Source organism: Gymnogyps californianus, unplaced genomic scaffold (genome assembly GCF_018139145.2).
Source record: "Gymnogyps californianus isolate 813 unplaced genomic scaffold, ASM1813914v2 HiC_scaffold_53, whole genome shotgun sequence".
Lineage (NCBI taxonomy): Eukaryota > Metazoa > Chordata > Aves > Accipitriformes > Cathartidae > Gymnogyps > Gymnogyps californianus.
Window position 1 is genome coordinate 65,607 of NW_026114433.1, and position 20,545 is coordinate 86,151.

A 20,545-nucleotide genomic window follows, 5' to 3' on the forward strand; every position below is an offset into this window, starting at 1 on the left:
TCTGGATAAAATGCAGTCAACCTGAACTCCTCACTTTGTACTATTTTATTTCATTTAAAGCAGACAGCTTTTATCTTACTGTTCAGTTGTGTATGTGAATGCTCTTAGTCCAGGAAACTAGAGAACTAGCTTAATCAAGCTTACTGGTAAATCTACATTCAACCAAAATATAACAACCATCCAAAATAAACACATAAATAGACACATCCTAAGCTCTGGACAAATCACGAATGTGTTAAATAAGAATTATAATGAAACAATATATATATACACCACTCCATTAAATTATAATCTTAAAATTTCCCTCTGATTTGAACCATAATGCCATTAATATACAATGAAATCTAACTCTAGCAGATGTGTTAAATGTAATGAAAAGAAGTCCCTTCACAGATTCACCCTTCATCAGGAGTCTCTTTCTCCACTCCATTCCAACAATTGATGCAAATTCAAGCCATAGCCAATTCAAAGCAAAAAGTGAAAGCCAATCAGTGCTTGAAATCAATCATTTAAACAATAGACAGTATGCCAGTATATGGAACAGCTCTTGAACATCCTGTTCAGCATGAAAGCCTCAAGAAAACCAATGACTGGAGAGTGTAACTCATCTCACAAAGAAAAAGTAAATGTTAAAAAGCATGGTTATCTTCTGTGGTATGTCAAATAGTAATCAACCTGGAAGTATTAAAAAGGCTATCAACAGATTTGTCTCTCTCCACAACATATTAACCTATGTTGCATCAGAGCATCAAAAGCCAAAGGCTTTCCTTCTCAATTTCAAGAACAGAGATACTTAGATGGCTTTTCATGTACCAGGCCAGTCTTTAAAACAGTCAATATACTGTGACTTGTTTTAAATAGCAGTGAGACCTTGTGACTTGCAAAGTGGTTTGATCACAAAGCTGTGAGGGGAGAAAAAAGGAGAGCAGATGTCAGAAAACTGTCTTATTGGCTTTGGTCTTTTGCTCCTGTACAAAGCCCCCATGGTAATGGATGAACAGAGGAAGGGCATTTCCACACACATGGTATCACAGAAATACAGCTGTCTGATGAACCTGACTGCAAATATAACTATCACTTTGGCTCCATTTCAGAAGGGTCAAATTTACATTTCCAGCATAAAAGTTGCACTTGCAATGCCAGCAGAATTTTGCCTTTTTGCTTATCAGGCACAAAAAGCAGAGAGGCAGCTGAAGAACTTCAGAAGAAATTTCTTTGAGAACAAAAACCAAAGTGGTTGTATGATGCAGAATCTACTGAAGCTCAGAAATAATAGTATTAACAAATGTCTAATAAGGCAGAATCACTCTTCACTCTGAAAAGAAGTCATCTGTCCTGATCTGTATCTGACACCTGATTTATGTATATGGCAGTTGTGGGGCATGATCTGTAATAATTATTGAACTGCATCAAAATACCGGAATATGTTTATGCTTTATGCATGCTGGACACAGAAATCAGTGGGATACAATTACAGGACCATGATATGGACTTAAATTTACAATCAGTGAGTGTAACACATACCTAACCAGATGAAAAAGCCAGCATCACTGTTTCTTTTTCATAGTCTAGTTGGTTATCTTGGCTCTGGGAAAACTGTGGCGAAGAATTACTTCAGTGCTTCAAATAAAGACATTTAATAATACAGATGGGGGCTATAAAAGAAAAAGATAGAATCCCTGAAGAGACAGGGAAACCAAATGATAACTTCCAGATTAGATCTGTTTCCTGCTGTTAGGTGTGTAGCCCAGTTCCCATCTGTATACCTATTCCATATTGGGATAAGACCTATGCATACACTAGTTCACCCCATGCTCTGGTTTCCATTAAAGAAAATCTTGGCCTGCATTGCTGGCAATGTGACAGTACATCTGACAGGTGCTCAGGACGGGTTATGAAGGAACATGAAATTTGGGGAGAGCGAAATTGCACAAGAAGAAGTGCACAGGATCAGCATAGCTATGAGCCCAGGCTAGACTGTAAGTTTCTCGGCTTGCTAAGGGCTTGGTTACATGATATGCTGACTTCATGGGCAAAGCTGGAGAGAAATTTCCTTTCATTACCCCTGCAAAAAAGACACTATTTTTAATCTTAGTCATTTTAGTGATGCAGTTTACAGTGCAGAGATGTAAATCATTATACTGGCACAACTGAGCACAAAGGCAGGAAACAAGTGACTGGGAACAGGGAGTGAGGGTATTGCCGTGTCTTCACTGTTGTGTGGAGTATGGGCTAGATCAGGCTATTGCAGCTCTGCTACTATGTCACAATTGAATCTTAGCTTGGGTGAGTCCTTAGACTCAGACACATAATGAAGATATTAGAATTAAATCCCATCAGCTTTCATTTATGATATATGCAAGGTACTTCAACAAAGTTGGAAAGTTATTGCATCAGGATTGCCCTCATTTTCTATGGGATAGAATAGAATAGAATAGTTCTGTTGGAAGGGACCTACAATGATCACCTAGTCCAACTGCCTGACCACTTCAGGGCTGACCAAAAGTTAAAGCATAGTATTAAGGGCATTGTCCAAATGCCTCTTAAACACTGACAGGCATGGGGCATTGTGGTGGGTTGACCCTGGCTGGATGCCAGGTGCCCACCAAAGCCACTCTGTCACTCCCCTCCTCAACCGGACAGGGGAGAGAAAATATAACAAAAGGCTCGTGGGTCAAGGTAAGGACAGTTTAATAAAGCAAAAGCAAAGGTCGTGCACAAAAGCAAAGAAAACCAAAAGATTTTATTCTCTACTTCCCATCAGCAGGCGATGTCCGGCCACTTCCCGGGAAGCAGGCCTTCAGTACACATAGCGGTTGCTCCAGAAGACAGACATAAATAACGAATGCCTCCCCTTCCTCCTCCTTCTCCTACCTTTTATTGCTGAGCAGACATCATATGGTATGGAATATCTCTTTGGTCAGTTTGGGTCAGCTGTCCTTATCCCCCTTATCTTGGTAATTGGCAAGTGATCTCCCTGTCCTTATCTGGACCCATGAGCTTTTTGTTGTATTTTCTCCCCCTGTTCTGTTGATGGAGAGGGAGTGACAGAGCGGCTTGGTGGGCACCTGGCAGCCAGCCAAGGTCAACCCACCAGAAAAGGTTAGTTTCTTAGGAGTACTCTGAAGGAATGCTTATGACCTCTTGCAAATGAACAACCTTCTTCTGAGATGAAGCTTATTATGAATTCCCAAGTACCTAAATGTCTTCCAATTCTGTCAGGTGCTGAGCAATGGAAGTCGAAAGTGCTCAGCAGGAGCTAACCCCTAAGGGGACCCTGCTGGCCTGGAATGTGGACATAAATATTGATTGAAAAAGGCACAGTTCATAAGATTTTTGTCTTCACTCTTCATCGGGGAATGGTTGATTTTGTTATAAAACTAATTAGAATACATGTGGAAGTACTTTATGGAAGCATCTTAATCCTAAACAACTTTGAAAATAAGCCTGTATCATTTCTAAAGACTGGTTTACATTATCTTCTACTTTTAAAAAGCTCTCAGTCTTTTTTTTAAATCATTGTTTCTTTCTAAAAAAATTAAGAACAGACCATTTCTGTACAGCACTGTACATATGAATTTCTTGCATTTCCAGAAAGGATGTAATCTCCAAAGACAGGATTTTTAACAAAAAATGTTATTGCCCAACTGGCTAAACTCAGGCACCTCAGTTCACATCTAGCTACCTAAATAACTAGTTTCATTCTCAAAAATTATGACCTTCTGAGAATCAGGCTTATTTTTAGTAACCTATATATGGATTTAGGTGCCTAAACTTAGACACAACGTGTTAATTTTTTTTTACTTTGTGAACTATAGTGTTTCTCATTTGCACACATAAAACACTGTAAGACATTTTGTGATCACAAGAAAAGATTAATTCACTGAAATTTAACTAGTAACAATGCAATGTGCCCACCAAGTCACTCTATCACTCCCCCTCCTCAACTGGACAGGGGAGAGAAAATATAACGAAAGGCTCGTAGATCAAGATAAGGACAGGGAGATCACTCACCAATTACTGCCATGGACAGAACAGACTTGACTCGGGGAAATTAATTTAATTTCTTGCCAATCAAAAGTCAGAGTAGGGTAATGAGAAAATAAAAACAAATCTTAAAACACCGTCCCCCCACCCCTCCCTTCTTCCCAAGCTCAACTTCACTCCCGATTTCTGTACCTCCTCCCCCCGAGCGGTGCAGGGGGACGGGAAATGGGGCTTGCGGTCAGTTCATCACACGTTGTCTCTGCCGCTCCTTCCTCCTCACTCTCTTCCTCTGCTCCAGTGTGAGGTCCCTCCCACAGGCTGCAGTTCTTCAAGAACTGCTCCAGCATGGGTCCCCCACGGGCTGCAGGTGAATATCTGCTCCACCGTGGACCTCCACAGGCTGCAGGGGGACAACCTGCCTCACCATGGTCTTCCCCACAGGCTGCAGGGGAATCTCTGCTCCGGCGCCTGGAGCACCTCCTCCCCCTCTTTCTTCACTGACCTTGGTGTCTGCAGAGTTGTTTCTCTCACATCTTCTCACTCCTCTCTTCCGGCTGCTGTTGCGCATCAGTTTTTTCCCCTTCTTAAATATGTTATCCCAGAGGTGCTACCACCGTTGCTGATGGGCTCGGCCTTGGCCAGCGGCAGGTCTATTTTGGAGCCTGCTGGCACTGGCTCTATCGGACATAGGGGAAACTTCTAGCAGCTTCTCACAGAAGCCACCCTTGTAGTCCCCCCGCTACCAAAACCTTGCCACGCAAACCCAATACAGTCAGTTGGGGTCAGCTGTCCCAGCTGTGTCCCCTCCCAACTTCTTGTGTACCCTCAGCCTCCTCACTGGCGGGGCAGTGTGAGAAGCAGAAAAGGCCTTGGTGCTGTGTAAGCATCGCTCTGCAATAACTAAAACATCCCTGTGTTATCAACACTGTTTTCTGCACAAATCCAAAACACAGCCCCATACAAGCTACTATGAAGAAAATTATCTCTATCCCAGCCAAAACCAGCACAGTATGTATACTTATTTGCGTATACATGTTATACACATTAAGTTACAACTCTGCATCGGGATATGGTGCAGTGATGTATCATTTAAGCAGAAACTATTGGTAGCATTGTTCCCACAGTGAATAAAATATAGTCCCCAACTTCTGGAGTGCTTCAGTTGGAAAAAGATACAGCATATGCTCTACTTCATGACTATTTTTATTGGTTTGTGTAGAAGAAGTAATCACTGCCATGTCTCATTGGCTTGTGGGGCAATGTCAAATAAGGAGCAATAATTATTATTCAGATGGTATGATAACTGCAGTTGATGACGGTCCCTTCTACTGAGGGTGGAAGTCTCATTGGGACTATCTGTGTGTATAAAATATTTACTTCTGTGCCAAAGTGTATGAAATCAGTGAGTGTAAGTTCTATTCTCTGAGGTTGGTAAAAGATTTTTATAAAGTGGCAACTTGCCTTAAAAATGAGTCAGGCAGTAGAAGAGATTTACCAAAGGCCAGTTACTAAGGGAGCAGGTAAAGAAGCAGTTGTTTTCCTTCTCAGTCTCCCTCAGATGGAGGTAGATTCTCACTGTTGATCAGTATCTGTGGGCAAGAGTGATGAGTGTTTGTGAGGGACTGGAAGAGTTAACGTCTGTCAATGTCTCAAACATTGTAGCAACCAAGGTGCGGTCTGCGTAACAAAGAGGGCCATTAGCAAGAAGTTGGCTGGCCTGGACACAGGGGGTGTGCCGGAGGGTGTGCAGCCCTGGGTTCTGGCAGAACCAGCCCGATAACCCACCACATATGGCCAGAGGCCGCACAAAGCTTATCTGAGGCGGCGGCTTGTAGCTCCCTAGCAAGTCCCTAAGACCACCACCCCGATAAATCGCACATACTCAATAGATAAGGAACCCTCTGGAACACTACCATATCTATTGAGAACTGTCTTCAAGAGACGTGACTATGGACGGAGATTTAGACTATAAAAGACACAACTGCAAAGAGCCACGGCGCGCGCCCATCACCGGAGGATTCCCACGCTCGTCGCCGACATCGCGGGAGGATTGCCACGCTCGTCGCCGACATCGCGGGATCCAAGGGTGGTGACTATCTCTTTTCTTTTCCCCTCTTTCTTTTTTTTCCTTCTTCCTCTCTTTTCTCTCTTCTTGTGAACGTTTTGCTGCAACCCACGCTGCCCACCGTTATGCCTTCCGCAGTTTGGATTGTTCGAATAAAGCATTCAAAGTGATCGTTTGGTGTCGTTTCACCTTAATTTAGCCCGGGGGGATCCCAGAACCTCTACGACCCTCTGGGCTGTCCGGTCCGGGTCGTAACAAATGTGGCGTAGTCGGCAGGATCCCCTCATTGGTGCTAAAGCAATCATTGGGACCAGGCTTTTACCAAAGCCCCTCTCTGAGAGGAGTCGTACACCAGGGGAGACAGTCCTCTGAGGACTAGTACGGGATCTGGTCCCTATAATTGTATACTCATGATGGCCTCCCTGGGAGGACCGATTGTAGATTGCACCCCTCTCCTGGAGAGGTTAGAGGGCTATAGCGCCCGACCTTCTCCCTCTGGTATGACTTGGGCCCACAATAATTGGCACGATCCACAAGCGGTAGCCGACAGAATTTCCACCTTGGCTAACGAACGAAAACTGAAACAAGGGAAGGGGAAGGCAGTAGTTTGTGCGGTTTTAGGAGCAGCTCTGGTGGCAGCACAACGGAATAAACACATGGCCCAACACGTGGAAGGGGAGATAATAAAATCCCTTCAAGATCTGGTGGGGGCTCTGCAGGAGCAATTAGGAAATGAGACAAGACATCTCTCTGATCAGCTTACCGCCGAGCGGGTGACTAACCAACGGCTACACACCGCTTTGACGGAAGCTTTGGAGCGGGAGCGAATATTGCGGGAACAATTAGATGAAATCCGCTCCCCAATTGGTGTAGAAAATTCGGATGCCGATTTTGACGAGGGGAAAAATCCAAAATCGTTATACCCTCTTAAAGACCTAGACCCTATAAAAGAAATATTTTCCCTCGGGGAGGGAGCTGTAATGCGACCTTTGATTAAAACTGAAACTGTGGATGGTGGTCAAGGAGGAGCCCAACAAGTTACCACTCGTATCATTCCCTATTCTCCCACTGATTTGGGTAAAATTCAGGAGAAATATTCCCGGGGCCCCCGAGAAACTGAAACTGAGTATGTGTGGAGAGTGTCTCTTACTGGGGGTGACCGTATCTTGCTGAGTGAGGACGAGGCGAGAGGATATTGGGGTCCGGGAGTTTTTCTAACCACAAATGACAATAGAGAACCCTGGTCCCTGACCCAAAGAGTGGCATACTGGGCGGGTGGATTGGATCCCATGGAAAGGGGAGACCCCTTCTCGATTGAAACGCCTACGGCGGGGCACATTTTAGAGAGTGTACAGAAAACTGCGTGTCTCCAGTTGATGCATGACCGGTTATTGGTTCCGCAACAGCCCTCTCCCATGCAATATGTGGCAGACCCCGACAGGTTGCATCCCCTTATAAGAGGATTACCTGATGCTTTGAAATTATATGCGGTGCAACTACAAGATCGGTTGAGGGCGCCCCGACCCCGGAGGAGGGGAGGTCCCCCGGAGACGACATGGGGAGAGGTGGCACAAGAATTGATTAATTACGGGAGACGGATGGGATTTACCGGCCAGGGAGAGACAAAATCCAAGGCGGACCTTAGGAGGGTGGAAGGCAATGGGCGAATAAAAGCTGTACCCCCGAGGCCGACGCGGCCCCCTGATAATAAAAGATATGTCTTATGGACAGAAGGCATCTCAAAGGGGATTCCCAGGGAGGTGATGGATGGGTTACCCACCCCCAATCTGGAAAGTTTGGTGAAAGACTGGGACAAAATAAAGGAAACCCCATCTCCCTCAAACCCCAAGGATTTTGTCCTCCCATCCCGGGAACCTGAAACAATAATCCCATCCGCCCCCCCCCAGGAGACTGCATTGATCGATCTGAGCGTCCCGGAGTCGGGAAACCCCCTCCGCCATCCCCAGTCGGTGAGCCGGGGGATGGCCGGTGGATCTATTTAAGGAGGCTCACAGAAAACGCCAAAGGGGACTTGTTAATTACTTTTCCCCTGGGTCCCTTTAAAACTCCAGTCACCTTTTTAGTAGATACCGGAGCCCAGATGTCGGCTCTCCGGGAGGACGTGGCTAACCGCTACGGGATAGTGGCGGATAAAAAGCGAATTTGGGTTACTGATGTGTTTGGAAATTCCAGACCCCAACCGACTGCTCAAGTAAAATGCTGGTTGTCTGGGGACAAATCCCCGATAGAGGTTTTGATATTGGGGAGGTTGCCGACGAACATCGTGGGACTTAGGGTTTCAGTTGTTCAGCGGGTCATTCTTTGCATTGTTTGCCTGGTCCTGTTAGGCCCGTTGCTGTTCTTTATTAAGAAGAAGATGGTGTGGGGAAAGTTTATATTCTTACTTTGTGAATGTATAATCTTGTCTCAATCAACGGGGAATCTGAATAACCGACCCAACCTGGCATGGGAATTGATTACTGGTTTCGTCCGAATCTGGAATCGAACAGACCAAGGGTTTTGCGTGGACCTCCCTACGTCCGCGTCAGAGGGTCTCAAATTTGCCGTTATTTGGTTAAATCTCTCACGAGTGTTAAATTCAAAATTAGAAATGTTAAACCAAAAGTGTATTTGGAATACTCTCTGGAAGGGACAATGTTTGTGGGGAATTGACTACGCACCTCCTCTGGGGTGGGAAGCTGACTACATACCCTCTCCAGTAGCCTATAGGTTTCCAGTTAACACGACCTGGAGGGATATGTGGAAGGCTACATGCTGGAAGCAACAGCTCTGTACAGGAACTACGAGTGCTGCCCTTGCAGCCCGAGAGGGTTGGACAGCATGTCTCCAGGAAGTGCACCTCCCTTGCATGTCTGTACTGAATTCAAAGTGGTGTCCCCGGGAGGAGGAGATCCCTTGTAATCTGGTACGTTGGTGGGACCCTCCCCCTCACAGTGAACCCCTACAACATGAATATAATGTTCCGCTATCCCCAGGTTGGTGTATTCAAATTCCTCGCAGATGGGGTGGCTATGCCCACCAGAATCGTTCTCGTTATGAATACGCTTGGTCCCTTAAGCATGCTTTACGTGATCCAGACAATATAATTGATGCGCGGGAAATAGATCCCCTACCCTATAAGAACACCCCCTTAATGACCTGTTCACGGACCATTGATTGTGAATCGTTAACATGGGACCCTATAGAAACATGGTATGTCTCAGAATTGCGAACTTTCATTTGGGATATGTGTACTTGTTGGGGTTTTCCGGTACCAGGATTTAAACATAGAGACCCCAGGTGTAAAGGGCCCATTACCAGTCGAAAAACTGCATTAAAATGTGGAGTCACACTTACCCACGAAACCAAGTGGAACCTTGTGTGGAAAGGAGGAATCGGAGTAACTAAATCCTATGACCCATTAACGTGCTCCACTACTAGATATCCATCCCCTCAGGGCACCTTTTGGGCATGTTCAAATGGGAAAATGTACTCACACCTGCATGTACATGAAATGGCAGGTTTACGCTGTACCATTGGCATTCCAACAATGTGCCCTTCTAGAGTGTTCAATTTCTCAGTACCCCATCATAACAGAAGGCACCGGGAAAGTGACGGACCCAAGACGCGACCTGAGTGGGCAGTGCATGGAGTTCAGGTGCCTGATTATTACACCTGGGGCATGACAACATCTCTAATGTTGGAGAATATATTTACCCCATATGTGACCCTTAAAAGGCACCAATTCGTTTTAGAAAATCTGACCTGGCAAGTACACGTCCTAAGCAATTGGACCCGTTATGCTTTCGGGGAAACAAATTTACAGGTTCAACAAGTGTCTAAAATGGCTTTGCAAAACAGATTAGCTTTAGATATGTTATTGTTAAAGGAGCAAGGTGTATGTGGAATGTTAAATCTCACCGATGGAGAATGTTGTCTCACCATACACAACGCAACCACCACCATAGAAGAAGCGCGAGAGAAGATGAGAGAGGTGACAGAGAAAACCGGAGAACTTTTTCAAGCGATGCAGCCCAAGGATCGGTTTAACAGCTGGGATCTGAAAACTTGGCTCACCTCTCTTGTAGGCTCACTGGGACTTACAGGTTGGGGAAAATGGCTTGTAAACATTGGCCTCATGATACTGTGTGGATTTTTATTTTTGATAATAGGCCTTGCAATAGGCAGATGTATGATCTCTCGCTTGCTATCCTCCATTACATCTATTCGTCATGTATGGATCACAACGGTTGAGGAAGACCTCAGGGAAAGTAACTTTTGAATATTGTTGTAATGTTAGGGCTGTGGGTTCCTGTTTCACCTATTCTTGTTACTCTTACCTTGTGTTTCCTCTTTCTGCTGTCTGTGAAGTCGCCACCCTGGATGAGGATTGTATGGACAATGTTTGAGCCACGGGGTGGTGTGAGGGACTGGAAGAGTTAATGTCTGTCAATATCTCAAACATTGTAGCAACCAAGGTGCGGTCTGCGTAACAAAGAGGGCCATTAGCAAGAAGTTGGCTGGCCTGGACACAGGGGGTGTGCCGGAGGGTGTGCAGCCCTGGGTTCTGGCAGAACCAGCCCGATAACCCACCACATATGGCCAGAGGCCGCACAAAGCTTATCTGAGGCGGCGGCTTGTAGCTCCCTAGCAAGTCCCTAAGACCACCACCCCGATAAATCGCACATGCTCAGTAGATAAGGAACCCTCTGGAACACTACCATATCTGTTGAGAACTGTCTTCAAGAGACGTGACTATGGACGGAGATTTAGACTATAAAAGACACAACTGCAAAGAGCCACGGCGCGCGCCCATCACCGGAGGATTCCCATGCTCGTCGCCGACATCACGGGAAGATTGCCACGCTCGTCGCCGACATCGCGGGATCCAAGGGTGGTGACTATCTCTTTTCTTTCCCCCCTCTTTCTTTTTTTTCCTTCTTCCTCTCTTTTCTCTCTTCTTGTGAACGTTTTGCTGCAACCCACGCTGCCCACCGTTATGCCTTCCGCAGTTTGGATTGTTCGAATAAAGCGTTCAAAGTGATCGTTTGGTGTCATTTCACCTTAATTTAGCCCGGGGGGATCTCAGAACCTCTACGGCCCTCTGGTCTGTCCGGTCCGGGTCGTAACAGCGTTATCTTCAGCTTTGAAAAAGAAGACTCAGACAAGGCAGTAACTGTATCCTTAGAAGAGTTAACACAAATTGGACAGTAGATGGGCATCTTCTGTTCTGTTCACCAGCACAGTTTTGCTGGAAGACTAATCTCTGTGAGGCTCCTTAGTTTGCTTTTGGCGAAATCAGTCCAATTAGCTTGAAACACCTACATTAACTGGTTAGTGAACTGATTTTGCCTAAAGTAAATTCTCTCATAAGAACTGCATCGTTGACAGAACTGTGTTCATACTAACATCTCACAGAGGTGTAGGCATCTCTTTAGCTACCACAGCTGGTTGCAGAATGAATGTCAGTCCACAGTCTTACTGTCTTTCTGCACTGCCAGATTACTGCAACTTGAATTCACTGGGTGTTTGGAAATGCAGAAGACACCTACAGTGATCAGGGAACTTGGGTGACTTTTTTTTTTCATAATAAGCAGAAAAAATGAATTTGTCTGTTTTTTTGCTATTGTTATTAGGACTTCTGGTCATGTCCACAAATCTACTACTTCAAGCAAAGGATATTTTAGGTTTCCCTGTTAAAAAGTCAATGTAATATTTGGACAGTGGATTTCACTATATTTCAACAATGACAACAAAGTGTCAGAAAAATGAGGTTCTTAATCCCCACAAAGATGCCAAGTGGTTTTTGCATGGAGGAATTAAGACTTCAGGAATTGGAAATACTGCTTTTTTTATTCTAGAGCTTGGTTCTAGAGCAGGCATGCTGTATGCTGAAGAAGAAGCCACAAACCATTACAAATCCTGTTGGTCTCATCTCTCACACCTGAAATTTTTCCACCTGATCCTGTTGCCTGTAGCTTGCACTTTGTATACAATATACTGTAGACTCCTTTAGCCTGTTTTGCTACATAGGAGAATTATGACACAAACTATTTTGAAGCAAAAAAGATTTTCCATCTATCCATTTAAAATATTGGCCACATAAATGCTTCTGGTATTATGGAAATGAAAGATTTTTGTATAGGACTAAACAAAAATTCTAGATGAACATCGCAGCCAGCCACAGAAGAATGCCGTTTAGCTGACTGAGCAAGACACTTGAAAGATCCTTAAAATAGAGAGGAAAAACTCCCCAAAATCTGAAATTGCACAGATGTGTATTTCTTTTTTTCTACACCAGTGCTTCCAGGACACTGGGGCACCCCGTTAACCCTGTTGTTCATATTAGGATTTATACAGCAACTGCAAAGTTTAAGTTCTCATGCCTACAACAAACTCCTGACACTGATAAATCATTCGGAACTAGCGCAACAAGGTTTCAGAATTCTGAGCTTGAATAGGAAAGCCAGGGAAACATCAGATTATGATTTCAAAATGAAAATCTTTAGTTGATTATCTTTCCAGCATGCAGTTTAGTCTTCTTCTGATAATTTTGTCTGAGTGCAAACATATAATTTTTTTTCTCCTTTAACTAGCGTTGATAGAGAAAAGTGCATAGCGTATTCTATCAGTCTCCACCAATCCACTATAGACCAAAGGAAAGTCAGTGTTTTAGCTTGTATTATCAGTTCAACAAAAAGTTGCATGAGCACAACAGTGCCAACTTTTTAGAACACTGAGGAGAGCTGCACTACTTTGTCCCACAAACCTACATGGCAATAAACAAAATAACGTTTTTGCACATAAGAATGTGTGACATGATTGATAATATCTAATTTTACATGACATTTTAAAAAAAACAACAGAAAGATATGGAGACTTTTTAGGAGCAGTGGGAGAATGAAAAGCTGAATGAAGAAAATTATGCTACACATCATCTTGTCTTATTACTGTTAATGCCAGCAGTTATAATCAAGAGTATATTGTACAGGGCAATCTGGATGATTAGAAACTGGATTCAAGTTCATAAAAAACATCTTGATGTAAAACTCATCTTTTTTTCACCAATAACACCAGGAGGCAAATTTACTCCCTCCCTCTTTTAATTTAGTGGAATTCTATCAGAGATAATTTTAGACATGTTTTGTCAGGATTCTTTTAAAAACATTTTTCAAAGAAATTTACATTTTTAGAAATATATTACATCATGACTAAAGGTATTGATATTGTAAATTTAGGTGGTTCCTTGATCTGCCATTTGTGTATTTGGTACTTGGAAGAACTACAACGTAAACAGGACAATGCAAAATGCAACTATTGTTACCAGTGAGATTTTTTTGTCTAATCTCTTCCATAATTATAAAAGTGACTGACCTGGTTTCAGCTGGGATAGAGTTAATTTTCTTCCTAGTAGCTGGTATAGTGCTGGGTTTTGGATTTAGTAGGAAAATAATGTTGATAACACACTGATGTTTTCAGTTGTTGCTAAGTAGTGTTTATCCTAAGTCAAGGATTTTTCAGCTTCTCGTGCCCAGCCAGCAAGAAGGCTGGAGGGGCACAAGAAGCTGGGAGGGGACACCGCCAGGACAGCTGACCCAAACTGGCCAAAGGGCTGTTCCATACCATATGGCATCATGCCCAGTATATAAACTGGGGGGAGCTGGCTGGGAGGGGGGATCGCGGCTCGGGAACTAACTGGGCATCGGTCGGCGAGTGGTGAGGAATTGCATTGTGCACCACTTGCTTTGTATATTCTAATTCTTTTAGTAGTATTATTGTCATATTATTATTATCATCATTATCATTATTTTTCCTTCCTTTCTGTCCTATTAAACTGTCTTTATCTCAACCCATGAGGGTTTTTTTTTTTCCGATTCTCTCCCCCATCCCACTGGGTGGGGGGAGTGAGCGAGCAGCTGCATGGTGCTTAGTTGCTGGCTGGGGTTAAACCACGACAGTCCTTTTTGGCGCCCAACGTGGGGCTCGACGGGTTGAGATAACGACAAATCTGACTGGAATGTGTTAGAACAAATTTGTTATAAACATTCACTATATTAGTCCAATAGTTGCTGGTCACAATGTTGATGTATTTGCTCTCAAAGTTGGTGCGCTTGTTCTTAAAGGTGCGTTATGTGATACCTTACTTGCAGTATATGCTTCCTGCTGTGCTGTTTATCACCCGTGGGAACTGGGCCAGAGTTATCATGGTGTTCTACTTTGTAACACTGGCTTACGATACGATAGAATTGCTGGTCGTGAAACTAATCTGGTATTCGTACTCAGCATTGCCGTCACCTCCGTACTTCGGGAGCCGTCTATCAGAAACTATTAATAATTACACCTTGTACCTTTTCTCCTCGGAGAGCCAAGCCACGGGGGAGACACCTTTCTTCAGCTTCCCCTTCTCCTCCAGGCAAATTACAGTAGCTCTTGAGAATTTTGAATATCCTTGGGATGTTCAAACCAGCATGTTCCTATTGTTATGTCTCCTGAATGTGTTCCAGGTCTTGTTTAAGGTTAAACAGATATTTAAGAATACCACCCAGAGATCTGCCCCGAGGCTGGATAGCCATGGGTGGCATGGCATGTGGGAGAATATGGGCAGGTATCTAGAGAACTTCTCACCTCCAATGGTTTGGAACTTCACTCCCGAACAACTACAGGACCCTGATGAAGTGATAGACTATCTGAAAGGAAAATGCTGTGGCGATTCCAAAGAGGCACAACTTACTGTACTGTGCTGGGCCCTGGCCAGTATCTACCAAACACTGCTCGATACTGTGCAGCACCCTCAGGGGGAAGGGAGGGAAAACAGACCGACAGATACTATGGCTACACCAACCTCAGCGACAGTCACTATGGCTACTCCAACCCCTGTGACAGGCACTGCGGCTGAACCAGAGAACCACCCTGTGCCGGTATCAGTCACCCCTATACAGAAGAAGAAATATACAAAAAAATCAGTTCACTTAGCGAGTGATGAAGATGAACCAGGGTCATCACGAGAACAGGAGGAAGAGGCAGAACCAGAGGTAATCACCCGATCCCTATCCCTGAGTGAGCTGCAGGATATGCGAAAAGATTTCAGCCGTCATCCAGGTGAGCACATTATCGCCTGGATACTCCGATGCTGGGACAATGGGGCTAGTAGCCTGGAATTAGAGGGTAGGGAAGCCAAGCAGCTGGGATCACTTGCTAGGGAAGGGGGCATTGACAAGGCGATTGGAAAGGGGACACAAGCCCTCAGCCTCTGGAGGCGACTCCTGTCAAGTGTGAAGGAAAGGTACCCCTTCAAGGAAGATGTCATATGTCACTGTCGTGGTTTAACCCCAGTCAGCAACTCAGCACCACGCAGCCGTTTCCCGCTCCCCCTCCCGGTGGGGTGAGGAGGAGGAAAGAGGGGAAAAAAAGTAAAACTCGTGGGTTGAGATAAGAACAGTTTAATAACTAAAGTAAAATATAATACTAACAATAGTAATAATGAAATAGAATAATAATAATAATAGTAATGAAAAGGAATGCAACAAAAAGAAGGGGGGGGAAGGAAAAAAAAACCAGTGATGCACAATGCAATTGCTCACCACCCGCTGACCGATGCCCAGTTAGTTCCCGAACCGCGATCCGCGCCTCCCAGCCAGCTCCCCCCTGTTTATATACTGGGCATGACGTTCCATGGCATGGAATAGCCCTTTGGCTAGTTGGGGTCAGCTGCCCTGGCCATGCTCCCTCCCAGCTCCTTGCACACCTGCTAGCTGGCAGAGCATGGGAAACTGGAAAGTCCTTGGCTTAAGATAAGCGCTCCTTAGCAACAACTAAACCATCAGCGTGTTATCAACATCATTCTCACACTAAATCCAAAACCCAGCACTGTACCAGCTACTAAAAAGAAAGTTAACTCTGTCCCAGCCGAAACCAGGACAGTCACCCAGGCAAGTGGACCACCATGGAGAGAGGTATCCAGTACCTGAGGGAATTAGCCGTGCTAGAGATGATTTATTATGACCCGGACAGTTCACAATTACCCAGAGATCCAGACAAAGTTCACTGCACACGACCCATGTGGCGGAAGTTTGTACGGAGCGCACCATCATCGTATGCCAACCCATTGGCAGTACTGACCTGGAAAGACGAAGAGGCACCGACAGTGGATGAAATGGCTCGCCAACTCCGGCAATATGAAGAAAATCTCTCTTCCTCCCTACAAGCCTGCGTCTCGGCTGTGGAAAAACTGTCTGAAAAGTCCGAAGAACTGATGGAACTGATCGAAAACTCCTACTCCCCACCTGTACAGACCAATATCTCAGCTATTAGGAGTGAGCATTCCTCTGATCAAGAGAGAGAATATAGAAGGTACACACCACGGGGTACCCTGTGGTTTTACCTGTGTGACCATGGAGAGGACATGAGGAAGTGGGATGGAAAACCTATCTCGACCCTAGATGCACGGGTACGTGAATTGAAAGGAAAAACAACCAGAAAAGGGGATTCTTCCAGGAAAGATGCTGCTCCAGTTTCCAGCAGGCAATTCCCCAGACAGAGTAGAAGGGATTCTGACCCTCTTGAAGGGACCTCTAAGTCATTTTTACAAGAAGTGAGTAACAAATACTCTGACCAGGACTGGAGGGGCCCTGCCTCCAGCCAGGTGGAGGAGAGGGACAACCGGGTTTATTGGACTGTGTGGATCCGATGGCCTGGCACATCAGACCCACAGGAGTACAAGGCTCTAGTGGACACCGGTGCACAGTGTACTCTAATGCCATCAAGCTATAAAGGGGTAGAACCCATCTGTATTTCTGGGGTGACAGGGGGATCCCAACAGCTCACGGTATTGGAGGCTGAAGTGAGCCTAACTGGGAATGAGTGGCAAAAACACCCCATTGTGACTGGCCCAGAGGCCCCATGCATCCTTGGCATAGATTATCTCCGGAGAGGGTATTTCAAGGACCCAAAGGGGTACCGGTGGGCCTTTGGTATAGCTGCCTTGGAGACGGAGGGAATTGAACAGTTGTCCACCTTACCTGGTCTCTCAGAGGACCCTTCGGTTGTGGGGTTGCTGAGGGTCAAAGAACAACAGGTGCCGATCGCTACCACAATGGTGCACCGGCAGCAATATCGCACCAACTGAGACTCCCTGATTCCCATCCATACGCTGATTCATCGACTGGAGAGCCAAGGGGTGATCAGCAGGACTCGCTCACCCTTTAACAGCCCCATATGGCCAGTGCGAAAGTCTAATGGAGAGCGGAGACTAACAGTAGGCTATCATGGCCTGAATGAAGTCACGCTGCCGCTGAGTGCTGCTGTGCCAGACATGCTAGAACTTCAATATGAACTGGAGTCAAAGGCAGCCAAGTGGTACGCCACAAGTGATATCGCTAATGCATTTTTTCTCAATCCCTTTGGCAGCAGAGTGCCGGCCACAGTTTGCTTTCGCTTGGAGGGGCGTCCAGTACACCTGGAATCGACCGCCCCAGGGGTGGAAACACAGCCCCACCATTTGCCATGGACTGATCCAGACTGCACTGGAACAGGGTGAAGCTCCAGAACACCTGCAGGACATTGATGACATCATCGTATGGGGCAACACAGCAGAAGAAGTTTTTGAGAAAGGGGAGAAAATAATCCAAATCCTTCTGAAAGCTGGTTTTGCCATAAAACAGAGTAAGGTGAAGGGACCCGCACAGGAGATTCAATTTTTAGGAATAAAATGGCAAGATGGACGTCGTCACATCCCAATGGATGTGATCAACAAAATAGCAGCTATGTCTCCACCGACTAGTAAACAGGAAACACAAGCTTTCTTAGGGGTTGTAGGTTTTTGGAGAATGCACATTCCAAATTACAGTCTGATTGTAAGCCCTCTCTATCAAGTGACCCGGAAGAAGAACGATTTCAAATGGGGCCCTGAACAACAACAAGCCTTTGAACAGATTAAACGGGAGACAGTTCATGCAGTAGCCCTTGGGCCAGTCCGGGCAGGACCAGATGAGAAAAATGTGCTCTATACCGCAGCCGGGGAGAATGGCCCTACCTGGAGTCTCTGGCAGAAAGCACCCGGGGAGACCCGAGGCCGACCCCTAGGGTTTTGGAGTCGGGGATACAGAGGATCCAAGGCCCGCTATACATTGAGAGCAATGGATGGTGGGACCTTCAAACATTGGGACACACATCTAGCAAAGGCCACCTGGTTAGTCAACACTAGAGGATCTGCCAATCGGGCTGGCCCTGCCCAATCAGAACTTTTACGTACTGTAGAAGGGGATAACGTCCCTGTGGCGCACATGAAGAATATGCTAGGGAAGACAGTCTGGGTTACTCCTGCCTCAGGCAAAGGCAAACCCATTCGTGGGACTGCTTTTGCTCAAGGACCTGGATGCACTTGGTGGGTGATGCGGAAGGATGGGGAAGTCCGATGTGTGCCTCAAGGGGATTTGGTTTTAGGTGAGAATAGCCAGTGAATTAAATTGTATGATGTTAATTTCTATATAACCCTGCTACTGTAGGTCATCATTACTATAGTTGTTATATGCTATATCAACAGTATTACAGTAAGAATTATCTAAATTAATGAAGAATGAACTTTGATAAAACCAAGTGAAGTGCAGTAGTGATGGAACCAGGACTGACTGCAGCATGCAACAATCCAACACCACACACCATCCTCCTGCTGCGCCCAATGTCACCCACCCGCTGCACCACACCGAAGCCCAATGCTTACAGAAGCATTTTCATACCCAACAATACCCTGGACACAGGCATTAGAAATGTAAAAGTGCTAGGGAATTCCCTGAAACACCAACAGCAGTGTAACAGTTAACTGTGCAGTATAATAAAGTTCTAAAGTGATAAAGATCAAAGAAGGCTGAGGAATGACTAAAAGTTACTTCTACTTTCACCCAAGAGCTGTTTTTGTCACAGTTCAGCCAGATGAATTTACACTGAATTATTTGAAGGACAAGGTTCTACTTAATAACAGTTGTAGAAATAAATTCTTATTCATCTTACCTAATATATTCTTATGGTGAGATAATCATCTGGATATAAATTTAGTCCATAGCACATTTATTCTTCCATTTTTTTTAAGCTTCAGATTGTATTTTCACTAACTTGTCAAGCTTGACATAGTTTCAAATGTTTAATGATTTTGTTTCAGAACGTACAATGATACGGTGCATAACAGCACTTCACTGATTTCCTATATTGATCATTCAGATATCATTTTCACAAAGTTCAAAAAAGGAAACAGAACATTTTACCCTTTTTTGAGTAATCACCCTCTCACTATCTGCTCTTTCCTCTGTCTCCATTTATAAGGCTTTGCTTTAGCATTTACACAAGTAGATAATTTGTTGTGGAATTCTGCACGTTTTACAAAAATGGTAAGCTCAGTATGTGGAAAAAATGCAGAACCTTCTTCATGCTCCAGACCTCTGATCATCTCCTTTACAGGGCTGTTAAATCATCCCAAGGTCAAACAATTTCCTTATTATTCCTCATCAGTATCAGATGCAGGAAATCCGCCAATGCTTTATATCTTATTGTTTTAAATTAAAAAGTAGAGTTTCTTATGATTGAGTGGAATTTGCATTGAATGGTTCATATTAAAATGATATTTTGGTAAAAAATCCAAATGTGCTTATGGATACCCAATGTGTGCCAAATTTTTTGGCACAACAGCTTCAATGTTATTTTTTTATGCCATGATGTGATAACACTACAATAATACTTAAATGGTTACACAACAGAAAACATTGCCAGTTTGGACTCCCAGGCATCAGCAAGCTTTTTGTTATATTTGCAACTTAGCGCTCTCCGTAAGCTTCACAAAAATGTTCATTGCTCTAGATGGAGGTGGAGGGAAATGAAAAAAAAGGAAAAATTTATTTTTACAAAATGTTGAGTTGGAGAGGCTAAATATCCTAATAAATGGAAGATCTGTGGCACATCAGAAGCTTTTTCTTTCTTTCCTTGAAAGTGTGAGGTTTTTCACTGGATTAATCTCTTATAGGTGCAATCCATTTGTAGATGTGCTGAATGTATTATGTCTGACAAGTCCTGTTGAAAGTAGTCCTATCTTTTCTGACAAATATCCATGAGCATGAAATATTTTTCTTGACATTTTCTTGTATGATTTTTGACATTTGCTTACAAACTCCTGCATCCTTTTCAGTCCTGATATTCAATTGTTTCATCTGATTTTGTTATCATACTCTTTAGATATGCAGATTCATTGCTTTCCTTCAAGCTCAGTCATACTGGGACAGACAGTCCTGAAGGCACATTCCTATCACTTCAGTCTTTTTGGTTGTTTTGCAGCCCCAAAATTTTGCAGAGCCTTTTGGGAACAATGTACTGTATTGGTATTTTAACATTACAGCACTTTTGCTTAAAAACAAATAAACTGTAAATTCTACACTAATCTCATCCTCTGAGCAGTTGTAAGGACATAAGATGTAAAGCTCTGTTTTGCTACATGAATCTGACAATGTCATG

The 20,545-nt window shown here is 44.4% G+C and overlaps 1 protein-coding gene across 1 annotated transcript; it reads left to right on the top strand.

Annotated features, from left to right (window-relative positions):
• Window positions 1-6,465: 6,465 nt before the first annotated feature.
• Window positions 6,466-8,055, top strand: LOC127028974 (uncharacterized). The gene has a single exon (XM_050914652.1). It carries the CDS (start codon window positions 6,466-6,468, stop codon window positions 8,053-8,055), a length of 1,590 nt encoding a protein of 529 aa, XP_050770609.1.
• Window positions 8,056-20,545: the final 12,490 nt, after the last annotated feature.